The sequence below is a fragment of the Suncus etruscus genome, chromosome 15 (assembly GCF_024139225.1).
Source record: "Suncus etruscus isolate mSunEtr1 chromosome 15, mSunEtr1.pri.cur, whole genome shotgun sequence".
Classification (NCBI taxonomy): Eukaryota; Metazoa; Chordata; class Mammalia; order Eulipotyphla; family Soricidae; genus Suncus; species Suncus etruscus.
The window spans coordinates 16,655,405-16,668,998 of record NC_064862.1 but is presented as its reverse complement, the minus strand read 5'-3'; the positions used below and the strand labels follow the sequence as shown (position 1 = coordinate 16,668,998).

General features: G+C 36.5%; 1 protein-coding gene across 1 annotated transcript in view; it reads right to left on the bottom strand.

Annotated features, from left to right (window-relative positions):
• STXBP5 (syntaxin binding protein 5) overlaps positions 1-13,594 on the bottom strand; it is a 190,851-nt gene that overhangs the window by 140,020 nt on the left and 37,237 nt on the right. Inside the window, exon 4 of the mRNA XM_049789323.1 lies at positions 13,231-13,331. Within this exon, the coding sequence (XP_049645280.1) occupies positions 13,231-13,331 (101 nt within the window). The remainder of the gene's footprint in view (positions 1-13,230; positions 13,332-13,594) is intronic.

Below are 13,594 nucleotides of genomic sequence, written 5' to 3'. Positions count from 1 at the left end.
AGTAGAATGTCTCAACAAGAAATGCATGCAGCATTTTTCCCCAATAGTCACAAACCTATCGTCTTCCTCTACAACCTAGGAATTATGTTTCTCACAGTGGCCAACAGAACGTTTGCAGTTATCTCACAAGCAAAAGTAGGAAAACTATCTTTACATTTAAAGTTTACTGTTTCATTTGCTCTTGAAGTCCTTGTGTTATTTGAGGAAACTTGGACTAACCTGGTAAAGATACTGCCCAATCCACTGCCATTTTGTAATCAAAAGGCATGTGAATAAGCAAACTAGAATTCAACCAAATTGGACAGTAAATCTTTCTCTAAGTGACTGAAGGAGAAGCCTGTCATGCTGAGCTCAACTCAACTTGCTGACCTACAGAAATGTAAATAAAATGGTTCATTTTTCTTCTTTAAATCTAGGGATGCTCAGAAATAACTTATATTATGGAATGTAATAAATCCACTGAACTAACACTGTTTCAAGAAAAGTTATCCAAATCATAAAAATTGAATTATTTTTTAGATTTATACAACTGCTTAAAAAACTATTTAGAAATACCCTGTATCAGAAGCTAAAACAATACTTTGGTGGTATAAACCTATGTTCATTTACAGCAATATTTATGATAGTCATGATCTGGAAACAACCCAAATACCTAATGACAGAAGGAAGAATAGAGGAAGATATTATATATATATAATGTAATACTTAGCTACAGTAAAAGAAGAAACCTTGTCTTTTGCTACAATTTGGATCGAAGTAACGATGACTGAGTTAAACAAATTAGTAAAAGAAGGAGATAAATGCCTGATGATTTCATTATATGGTATATAAAGAAAGAGTGTCAAAATGCAAATAAACCCTTGGACTTTGACAACAGAAGTTAGGTTATCAAGTTGGGGGGTGGGAAGGAATAAGTGGGAGAAGGGAGAGCCATGGTAGATGAGAAGAAACTTAAGAATAATGGAGAAGAGTTTTTTAGCACATTGATGGTGTTGTGGCACAATCACATTATATGCCAAAAACTATTATATGCCACTACTATAAACCATATTACCTCAATAATAATAAAAATTATTTAATCAGGGTCTGGAGTTACAATATAATGAGTATAATGTTTGCCTTGTAGGTAGCCAAGCCAGGTTCAGTTTCCAGCATCCCATTATAGTCCCTGAGTAGACTCAAGTGAGACCAGAGTTCAGGGACAGCAGTAAGCCCCAAGCACCACTAGGTGTGGCCCAAAACACCCAAATAATAGTAATCTAATCAAATTCATGATTACTGTTTATCAAACACTTTTACTAAAAAAGATGCATTTTAAGATGATATGGATCATTAATGATAATAAGCAATACTACTAAGAGGCAAAGTTAATTTACTATGTGCCAACAAATTAGTAAAGGCTATGCTAAAAATAGTATTAATGCACATATTCTGACTTCCATCAAAGACAAAGCAAGCATCAAGGATATATATTTTCCTACTACAGAACGGAACGTTCAATTGTGCCTGCCAGCTTCTGGGGAGCTAGTTTAGTAGGATGCAAGTGCACACCTGCATGCACAGATCTAGGTTCAACGTGGCATAAGACAGGCTCCCCACTCCTCAGTCAGCACCAGCAGCACTGACAGCTCCAGAATTTGTGAAAGACCCCCCAAAATAAAAGAAAATAGAGTGACCCTGATGAGGGGCCTCAAACTAAATGTGCCAATGAGAAGATTGAAGCCACATGCTTGCTTGTTTGCTGGCTGGCTTGGCTTGTATGGTTCTCCGAGCATCACTGATAGGAACCAACAACAGCAACAACAATAAAAAAAAGATCTACTGAAAGGTCTGACATGCCATCTGTAGAGCACATGGCCATATGACTAATGATACCCTAGGTAGCTGGAGTGGCTAAAACACATGCATTATAGAAATACATAATGGAAAATAAAAATAAATGAAGAGTGTATGAGGTTATAGGGAAGCATAGAAATTTTTTGGAAAAGTGCTATGGTCTTAACAATTGCATATGACATTGTACATACATGCGTGCAAATATGTTTTGTGTGTCAATTATAATTATTTTCATAAATGTTCTGGAAAGCAGAATAGTCTAAATACACCTGTATATTTAAGTGAACCTGATTAAGAACAATATATATTGTAATACCTATAATGGAAAGCACTTCATTTTATATGTTATGTGATTTTTTTTGATTTTGAGAATAGGGAAAAAGCTAAATAAAATACAGAAAGTACACTATAAGCCTGGGGCTAAAGACAAAGTTACATCAGAAAATACTTACAATATATCTGCTTTTCTAAAACAAAGCCTAACTAAATCAAGCTCATTGTGTTAACAAGACCCTTCTTATGACCTTTAAGACCATTCAATGACATGACCATGAAGGTTGAAGGGCTTTGAATCTACACTTAACTGAGAAAGTATATCTGACAGAGTTTTGAACAATTTCATAGTTTTTAACTGTCCAATAAATCATATGAGCATAGAAATATTAATAATTTTGTTTCTCTAAAATTAAGAGATAAATTTAAAAAAAGAAATATGTAATGAAGCTGAATAGACACAATGTGCCACTAAACAGAATTGCATTTTTAAACCCTGAAATGAAGTTAAGCATAGTTATATAGTTACGCATAAAGAATTTTCTATACAAAGTATTACTGGAAACACAGTAATTTGTTTAAAGAATTAAAGAAACGTACTATCAAGTGGTAAGCAATGTGATACTCTCTCCATTCAATATAAAACTATTATCCTCAATAGCAGTCTGTCAAACATTATGCAGTCAAAAGGCACCAAATTTGCAAGACTTTACTACTACTTTTGTTCTTTAACAGGAGAAGATGCAGAGCCTCCTGAGAAATACTGAAGTCAATCATCTTTACACAAGCTTAAAGTACAACAGAGATGATTAAAATTTTATAATTTAACTCACAGGAAGGAGTAGGAAGCAATAAGCCTATTTCATCACCTTGCACCTAATAAATATTCATTAAATATCAGTCAAATAAACAAATGGACAACAAATGAGAGAATTTATCAGATTAATCAACAAAACAGGAAGATATTCCTGACTTGCTTCCTCTCCATACTCCGTCTAACTTAAATCTTCCTCTATTGTCAAGTCAATTCTAAGTAGCCACAAGACATCATTTCAAAAGCAAGAAAGATCACATCATGGCCTTACTTGAAGGAATCTAAATGTTTCCTATCTTCTAACAGAATGCTTAGTAAGCACACTTTAGTAGAACCTTGTAGACTGTACATCAAAGGAAATAATGTGAAATGATAAAGTGTGTTGGATCTTGTTATCTGGTACTCAGTAGTCTTTAATACTCTTCCTAGGTGCCTTCTGGTGCTGCTGACGTTAGACAGCTATCCTGGTTCCCAGTCCCAGTTCCTGCTACTTGATGAGATTAAAGATCTTTTAATAGGATATTCTTGAAATGGTTCATCACAAATAAGGCAGAGACCATTTTTCTGTGTTGCTTCTTCTGACCAAAATGTCCAGAGGCCTGAGCTGAGAGAAATATGGACCAGACATAACATGTTCAAATCTGCCCTGAATGGCACATGATGAAAAGCATTTGTATGACAGCAATAATTAAAATAGCACCAATTTCTTTTTTTTTTCTTTTCTTTCTTTTTCTTTTTTTGGTTTTTGGGTCACACCCAGAGGTGCTCAGGGGTTACTCCTGGCTCTGTGCTCAGAAGTTGCTCCTGGCAGGCACAAGGGACAGACCAAATGGGATGCCGGATTCGAACCACCATCTGTTCGAATCAGCTGTGTGCAAGGCAAACGCCCTACCACCATGCTCTCTCTCCAGCCCCACCAATTTCATATCCTTGAAAAATAGAGACAATATGTTCTAAGACTCAAAATACATCCAAATATATCATCAAATAACTTGAACTAAGTTCCTTTATGCTTAAAATATCAATTGTGGTTTCTGTCCCTATATTGGATCTTGACTAACACAACAAAGTTGTACCTATACTTCAATTTATATAATAGTGACCAAAATAATTCACTTTCAAAGTATCTTGTAAAAAATTATGTTTTGCTGTTGTTGCTGCCCAATATTGGAAATGGTCGAGAACTTAAGTGGTCTTTAATGGTCTTAAGTGGTCTTTAATGAAGTGAACCTTTACCAAATTGATGCACAAGATCTAATCTGATTTGGTACCCTAAACATATCACAATGTGTATCTGAACATAATAGGATGTCCCTCAACTTTCTGTGAATGTAAGAATTTCCAACTAATCCTGCGAATCTTTTCAGAAAGATGTTTTTAAAATACTTGCCCAAAATTTTTGCAAACTGGGTATTACATCATAACATTCATATATCATATTTCCTATTGCATTATAATTTGCTCTTTCGTTTATCATAAACAATTATAATGCCCACATATCTCCAGAGATTATCAAGGTTCTGCATGAAAGAAAGCCTCAATTAAAATTTATCAAATAAATTACTATGCAAGATATAAAGGCATGAATTCATACTTCTGTAAAATTTATTGTACCTTACACAGCTATTATTATATGAAAATTTAAGTCTGCATTACTGAACATGAGGTATATTAAAAATAACAGCAGCTGCTGAGTCTAGAATGTATGGGGGACCAGATTCCAATCCCAGCCAGCACCACATGGCCTCCCCACTCCATCATAGGTAGAAAGGGCCGTCATCCAGCAACCTCCCCCACAAAAAATCAGCAAAGTAATAGCTACCAAGTACTATTTATAAGTCTCTTTGAAGAATTTCTCTTCTATCTGTAGTTCCATATATATTTCCTGGTAAACTGTCATAGCTACTTGAAAAAGATCTTTATTGTTTCTATATCACAATACAGGACTACAATAATCTCTACAATAGAATATATTTAATATCACACTCAAACATTCTAATCTTAGTATAAATATGCCATGAATGCATTCAGAAAAGAACAGGGAGAGAAGGAAAAGAGAGAGAAGGGAGAGGAAAGAGAAGAGGAGGGAGACAGACAGGTAGGGGAGGGAAGGAAAAGGCAAAAGGGGGAAGGGAAGGAGAGGAAAAAGGGAACAAAGAAAGGTCATAGACTTCCTAGTCTACCATATTAAGTCTGGTAATAAAAAGCCTAAACCAGCAAAACTCTGCATGAGGGGAAAATGACTAAGTGGTCTTAAATGAAAATAATTCCCAAATGAATTGTGACCCACTTGAAGTCAAAAGTCTCTCCAGAATATATAAGCATTAATTTACTTAGTCTTCTAAATTACACCAGCAGAACAAAAAAAAAAAAATACTCTCTCTTACTAGATTTCTACTTACTACAATTCAGGTAAAAATTAAGATAGAATCTGGAATGGAGTATCTCCTTGCCAACCAGAGACTCCAGATTTCTGGTTTCAGATGACCAGGCTTAAACTGGAGGTTGTACCTCCTCAGGAGAAAATTCCTTAGGACCAAAGACTCAGATAAGACTAGTCTGATATACCACTATGATCTAATGCCTTAGCAGAAACCCATCTCTGCAAAGACCTTCAAACCTAGGCAGCTTCCAAGATACAAATAATCAGCTTTCTCTGGAAACTTGGTGCACTCCATTCCAGGTTCACCTATTTCCCAGCTGGCTGCATACTTTCTTTTCACTTTAAATAACCCTATATGGGGTTATATGCATACATCCTACTCAGAGTATAATTGGGGTATATAAAAATCAAAAGAAGCATCTCTCTGTCTCTGTCTCTGCCTCTGTCTCTGCCTCTGTCTCTCTCCCCCCATCTCTCTCTTCCTCCCTCCCTCCCACTCCCCCCACTTCTGCTTCAATGTTTCCTCCAAATATTCTTTTCTGCAATAAAAGACCAGAAAACCTGGAGGACAGGGAATGTTTTCTTTCTTGACTTTCCTGAAACAGGAATCATGTCATCTAAGCCTGAGAAGCCCAGATCCCCAAAAATATGGTGGAAAGAAACTCCTTCCTACCAATGGATCAAGGGCATCTTAGCATCAACTCATGGCTGCTGCCTAGTGAGACTGGCAGTATTTCTGGTCCCGCACTGCACCCGACAAGAGCTGGCACAGACACCTACCAGCTCTGATCTCCCCAGCACTCACTTCACTGGCAACATCTGGTAGTTCTATCTGCCATGGCTACCTCCTTTGGCTCTCTTGAAATCCCCTTTGTAATGGCAAGAGGCACAGACCCACAAAGGAACCAAAGACCTTGCCTTTTACCCCCCACTTCAAAACCACAAACTCATGTCCCTATAAACATATACAACCTGAAATTTGATAAAGAAACGGGAACTGTTCCATTTCTTTCCACGAATTACATACATCTTCCTTCCTTTCCCACTGCCCTTTTCCCTTCTTCACTTTTCATTCCTAAAATAGCAGCTCAGGAACCTGCCTCTGATCATCTTTTCTACAACTGACAATGTCAGTTTACTTCCCTCCATCATGCAAAATAAACATTCAAACAAATCAAAACCACCAACTTCTGAAGCGATTATCATCGATGAGGTACAAAAATTCCATAAAAGTATTAGCAGCTCAAAAACTTCAAATTTGGGGGCCGGAGAGATAGCATAGAGGTAAGATGTTTGCGTTGCATGCTAGTTCAAATCCCGGCATCCCATATGGTCCCCCAAGCCTGCAAGGAGCATTTTCTGAGCGTAGAGCCAGGAGTAACCCTGCACGCTGCCAGGTGTGACCCCCCCAAAAAAAAAAAACCCAAAAAAAGAAAACAAAAAAAACTTCAAATTTCATCATCTACATTACTGCAGATGAGAGTCTTGAGTGTAACCCATGAACTATAATTCTCAAGCATAAAAGCTTTTCAACAGAGGACCTATAAAACTAAAGAGATAAATGATCTACCCCTAACATTGCCACATTCAATTATGGGAGAGAAAAGTGGCAAAATACACTTCAAATAGGGCAATACTGGAAAGTTAAGTTTTAAAAATCAAGTTGGCAAATGCTGGGGCTTCTCTTAACTAAATTTCAAGACTTGGAAATATGCCTCTGTGGTACTCAGGTCCAGGCATGAAATCACCCTTTTTTCATGAAACATAACACTAATTTGTCATTGAGTTGTATTGCCCTCCTTCCTGTTGTAGCCTTCCTTTGATTTCAGACTGTCTCTCATCTCAACTCAAATTTTATATGAGAAGTTTCTACTACGGAATTTCCTCTAGAGGGCCAGAAAGATAGCATAGCAGTAGGGTACTTTCCTTGCAAGCAGACAATCCAGGACAAATGATGGTTCGAATCTCAGCATCCCATATGGTCCCCTGTGCCTGCCAGGAGCGATTTCAAACTGCAGAGCCAGGACACCGGGTGTGACCCAAAAACCAAAAATAAAATAATAATAATAATAATAATAATAATAATAATTTCCTCTAGAAATGTATAGGTCATAAATAAACTTCATTCACTGTCATTACATTAGATGCACCAGAAGCATCATAGCCACAAATCACTAAACAGTTCTCTGCATTTCCAAAATTTGTTCTTCTTCCCTCTGAACATACCCTGGCAAGTGTTCAAGGCCACAAGTCCTACAACATACCAATACAAAGCAACTGAGGTTTCACTATTATGCTCCTCAAACTTCTTCCCATCACTACATTCTCTTAAGATGGTCTCTACATTTTTACACATTTTTAATAGCATCCCACTTGTTAAAAAAAAAGATGACAGGACAAAGTGATCTTTCTTTTTTTTCTGATAACCTCTTTCCACTTTCTTCTGAAGTAGGAAAACCTGCCATTTGCGCATCTCTTCCTACTCTTTCTAACGTGCAAAATAGGATCACACCCAATTAATGAACCACTGAAACTAATGAACCACTGAAGCAGTCGATTAGACCCTCACATTTTTTCTAAAAATATTTAAAAGTATTTTCTAAAGTATACTTTTAGTTACCAAAATCAATATCAGTTTTTATCCCTCTGTAACAGTATTTCCACAAAATGAATGGTTTCAGCCAACATCATTGGATTCACTATTGGATTCTATAGGTGAGAAATTCAGTCATAGTAGTACTACACTTCTGCATCAATACTTCTCTACTCAGGGTCTCCCAAGATTGAAATCCAGATTACTGGTCACTCAGCAGTCCTCTTTTCTTAAGATATGGTGGCTTATCATTGTGTATCAGCACACAGTTCTTTACACTTAGAATTTGCTAGCTGACTTGTCACTTCCAATCACCAGTTTTCCTTGAGATTAAAGTTCAATTCACAATAAATCCCTCCCTGTCTTCCAAAGAGGCCTATCACTTAACTCATGAAATTCATTCCAACTAAATCACTCTTATTTACAATGCTTGCACATTTTATTCATTAAACTGCATTCAAGGAAAAAATATTGGCCAATATGATGCAATTACCACAAAAACTCTGATTCTAAGTCTCTAATTTTTTCTAATAGTACAATTAACTGTTTTTCTTATTAAATATGTGCAGTGAATTAACTCCCAATCTCTGAACCTGCAGAGATATTTGAGGGCTGGTATCTAGCCAAATACCCTGTTCATATACATAATGAGGAAATTAGAAACCTCAAATATGTAAATCTCAACATTTACATAATATCATAATAAGAGTGTAATAAGAGATTAGTTTTGTTTCCACATTAATTTTTTTATGCTACTAAGAAAACCTGATACTCTGGCAGCAGTTAACTCCTGAAACACCTAAAGAAGCAGCCCTTTCCCAAATGGAGAATTTACTGTCTGAGAAATAACTCCACTAGTCATATAATTTGCATTTCATATAATTTGCATTTCTTTGGGTTTCTTTGTTTTGGTTTTTTTAAAACACCATGGTTACAAGGTTGTTCATACTATAATTTTCCCCACAGATAAGGTTGTTCATGATTGAGTTACAGTCATACATCAGCACACACTTCCCTCCACCAATGTCAAGGTTCCCTCTCACCCTTCCTGATGCCCTCTTCTCTCCTACCCACCCTCCCCCGACTCTGCAGGCATTTTACTTCTCTCTCTTTCTCTCTCTCACTCTCTCTTTCTCTTCTCTCTTATTCTCACTCTCCTCTCCTTTTTTGACACTGTGGTTTGCACTACTAGTAATGAAGGGATGCCATGCATGTCCCTTCATAGCAGACCCTTCCCTTACTGTACTCTGCTCTTTGTGGCAAGCTTCCTACCATGGACTGGTCCTCCTAATCCTCATGTCTTTAAAGATCTCTATCTCTAAGAGACAGATAGAGATTCTTATTATAGGATCTTTAGGAGTTACAAATGAAGCTCTGCAACAGAGTATTTGCCTTTCACCTGTGATGTCCTGGGCTTGATCGTTGGCTCCAGGGAAGGGGAGATCTCTGAACACTAATATGCCACAAATAATGTAGTCAGGATGCTTGTTATCAATGTATTCCAAGGCATAATGTGTTGTCTGAATTATCAATTCAGAATGCATGAGTGTTTATTTTATTCTCTAAAAAATCTAACAGATGTATCCTTAGGAGAAAATGAAAAAGCTGTAAGTCAGTGTTAAAATAAGCTGTATACAGAGTGTTGAAGGTAAATACGCCTTTTAATAAATATAATTTTATAGAGACAATTGAAGCAACATCATGTATGTAGTAGGTCCTAGTCCAATATGGATGCTGTCCTTATAAGAAAAAATTAAGACAGAAATGTAGAAGTCCAGAGGCAGACAATGAAAGATAGGGGGAAAATGGTCATCAACAAGCCAAAAGAGGTTCTCAGGAAAACAAAAACAAGTCTACTCAACTAACAGGTGCTCTCAGATGTTCAGTCTCCAGAACTGAGGAAATAAATGTCTATCAGTTAAGTCATCTAGTCCTTGATAAGTGGTATGATATGCTATCCATTAACAGCCAGTGATTTTTTTTTACCCTCTGTAGTGAGTGGAAATACTATAATATGGTAAAGGTTGACAGAACCTCAGTCAGGATTCCAGATTAGAGGATTTCCAGTCACTACAGAGAATGAAAGAGATTGGGGTGTAATTAAAGCATTTAAAGGCTTTTAAAACTTCTGCCATATATGATAACACTGTCTTCCATCCTCATTTTATGGTTAAAACGAATTTCCACTATTTTGAGTTCTTAAGATTTTCATAGTATTTACTACAGCACAACCCAGTCTATCCTAAAAGGAATTAAAAATATATATAAATGTAAAACTGCTGTATAAAGAAAAGAATGGTTTCCTACATATGAGGAAGATAAGAAGGAGGACAGGATTAGAGAATCATGAAAAGACCTGAATGACAGAAAGCGTGGGTTGAAAAGTTTAACATGTGTATAGAGCTGTGGACAGACTAACAGAGAAAGGAGGACGCTTCTGCTCTTCATGCCCATCTCTGTCTGAAGCTAAGTGCTAAGAAAAACTAGGCTCCTTTCACATTAATCTCTCCCTCCCTGACTCTGAATGAAATTTTAACTTTGGTCTGGACAGAATATAAATAGACTTGTCTATGAAGCACCAGGCCCATTCCTTAAAGGTTTAACCGTTAAGTCCAAAGCTGCCATACAAGATTTCAGTCATCCCAGAGGACTTGGGCCAAAGAAGATATTCTAGTCCAGGTTGTCTAAGGGTGCTCTAATGAAAGAGGATGTGGGACTTAACCAATATCAAATAGTTCTACTCTTCTGAAGGGTACACTATTAACATAATTCCTAACTAGGTATTCCATCAAGCTCTCAACTAAAGAAGGTTTGGGAGAATTTTGGTGAGGTTATTTCTTACAAAGATCTTTTGTTTTCATTTGATATAAAGTTTTCTTCTAGTTTCAAGAAGGGAAGTGCTAACAGACTAGCTTATTATCCTCACCCACGTCAATCAAAACTTCTTTAAAAATCATAGGTAAAGGGACCTTATCAAAGAGACTTACTTTTCATCCACCTTCAATGACTCCTGACTCTAAATGTCTGATGCTTTTTCCATGAATACTTAGCATCACCTGCTGTGCTATACACAGACATATTCTGTGTCCTCATGAGAAATATACATGTGCCTCCTACAAACAAGGTATCCAAAGTATTCTTATGCTAAAATTCTACATCTGGGCAGAACCCTTTAATACATGATGGTGTAAGACAACTTTCACAGCACCACAGATATCAAAGGTATTCCAATGATATTATTTTTTTATTTTTGATTATTTGATATTATGTCAATAATAATGATTCTAAAGGTATTAAATTGTTTTAAACCACATCATTATCTTATTATGGAAGATATGTGCATTATTATTTAGTAATACTTATTTAATAACACTTATTTAGTAACATAATAGCATATCTGGACTGCTAGATATAATATTCAGGAACTCCCATCTGTGGCAACAGAAAGATTCCTTGCCATTGTCAAGTAAGTGCCCTCTGCAGATTAAACTGAACAAGTCAGTAACTATTCCGCTTGATATATACTTCCATCTAGCAGGGGTGTGAGACTGACAATACCGTACGACCTATGTTGGGACAACCGTGCCCATCACTACCTCCACTAGAATAGATGGAGGGGTACCATCCCCCGCAGACCGAACAGACAAGAAAATTGAGAATGTCAGCCCAGCAAGCAGACAGGCTGGTATAGTCCTATTACCAGCAGGTATAAACAAACTAAGGTTTGACTTTTCACTAACTCTTCCCTTCCTCCTTCCATCAACATCTTTATCTCTGGCCCTCTTCTAGAAGTAAAACCACAAACAATCTAAAGATACTTTTAAGTCACCTGAAAGAATTCTCTTCCCAGAAAATACATACAGTACAATAGCAAACTTTGCTAGTGACTTCATGCCAGTTCTCTTCCCTGACCACCACACAATAGAGACATCCCGAGCTGTTGACAAAATCAAGTCTGAAAAGCTATTTTTCTCAAATGACTCATTTTTTTTAGCAACTTTGTACAATGCACTGAAAATAGAAGCCAAGGGTCATAGTCTTTCCCATTTATAGAATCATAAATAATCACAGAACACGCTTGATTCTTGAACATGAATTAGACAGTCTAATGCCAGTCTTCCCATAGCTGTGGTTTCAATAAATTAATCCCATTACATGTAGATACTACCTAAAGCTCAATTTCTTTACTTCGACACTTCATATGCATAATATACAGATAAATTATGCATATAAAATTGTACTTAAATATAGTAATAGTGACTCATGAGCAAATGGAGAAAAGGAAAGGTCATTTCATGCCAAATGTTTCATATGAATCAAAGGTTGCAAGAAAAAAAGCAGGGTGAGTAACCCCTGAGTATTGCTACATGTGGCCCAAAACCTAAAAAATAATAATAAAGAAAAAAAGAAAAGTAATATATCAATAGTAATATAATAAAATGTGAGACTAATAATCTGAGCTAAATAGGTCCCTTCCAATCAATAACCATATAGATTTGTTTTATTCCTAAAATTGACCTTTCAGAGATACTTATGTGGAAAAATAGCAGATGCAACATAGTATCACAACAGAACAAAACAAGTAGCAGACTGAAAATGATATAAATGTCCATTAATAAAGGTTCAATTATCATACTTCCACAAAGTAGAATAATTGCAGCTAAGAAAATGTTTAAGATTTAAATATGCCTGGGCCGGAGCCATAGCGCAGCGATAGGGCATTTGCCTTGCATGCAGCTGATCCAAGATGGACCTCGGTTCGATCCCTGGTGTCCTATGTGGCCCCCCAAGCAAGGAGCAATTTCTGAGTGCAGGGCCAGGAGTAACCTTTGAGCATCACCAGGTGTGGCCCAAAAACAAACAAAGATTTAAATATGCCAATATGGGATAAACTTTCAGATATATCATTAAATAAAAATTATAGAAAGAATATGTAATACCATCCCTTTTATGTAACAAAGGAACTGTGCAAAAAGATTTGTTGTATGTATTCAGACTTTAAGTATTTTCTAGAAGGAAAAAAGAAATGGGTGTCTACATGGGGGTTATGGAGGGGTGGGCGAAGAGGTCTGTAAAGAGAATTTTCTTTTCATTATATACCATTTTAAGTTTTATTTCATAGTTTTGAGGTTGTACATACAGGTAGTAAATAAAATAGGAAAAATTTTTTTTTGAATTTTGGGTCATACCCAGCAGCACTAAGGGGTTAATCCTGGTTCTGTGCTCAGAAATTGCTCCTGTCAGGCTTGGGGGAACTATACGGGATGCCGGAAGGGAAAATACTTTGAATTGATAAAATCTCCTCTAAATAGAGGAATAGAGAATTCTTACCTTTCTCTGCAAAATTTAAGTGAATGTAGTATGGCAGGTCTCTTTTGACGTAAATTCCATAAATGTAAGGTATCATCAGCCAAGGCAGTCACAAGAGCTCCCTTAAATACAAGGCAGAGTATTATTCTGTAAGAATCAGAGTTTATAAATAGCCAAACAACTAAATTCTTCAAAAAATAATCCTCCAAATTTCAAAATTTTGTCAGTATTTTAATTTTGAGCCACAGCTGTCTCACCCAAATTCTAAATAGCAGATACAATGAACTATGTAATCTGTATGTGTACAACGTCCTAACTTCTGCATTCAAGTGGGATTGCAAGCCACCACTGCAATGATGGGAGCCTGCAGAGTCACACCTGGTGA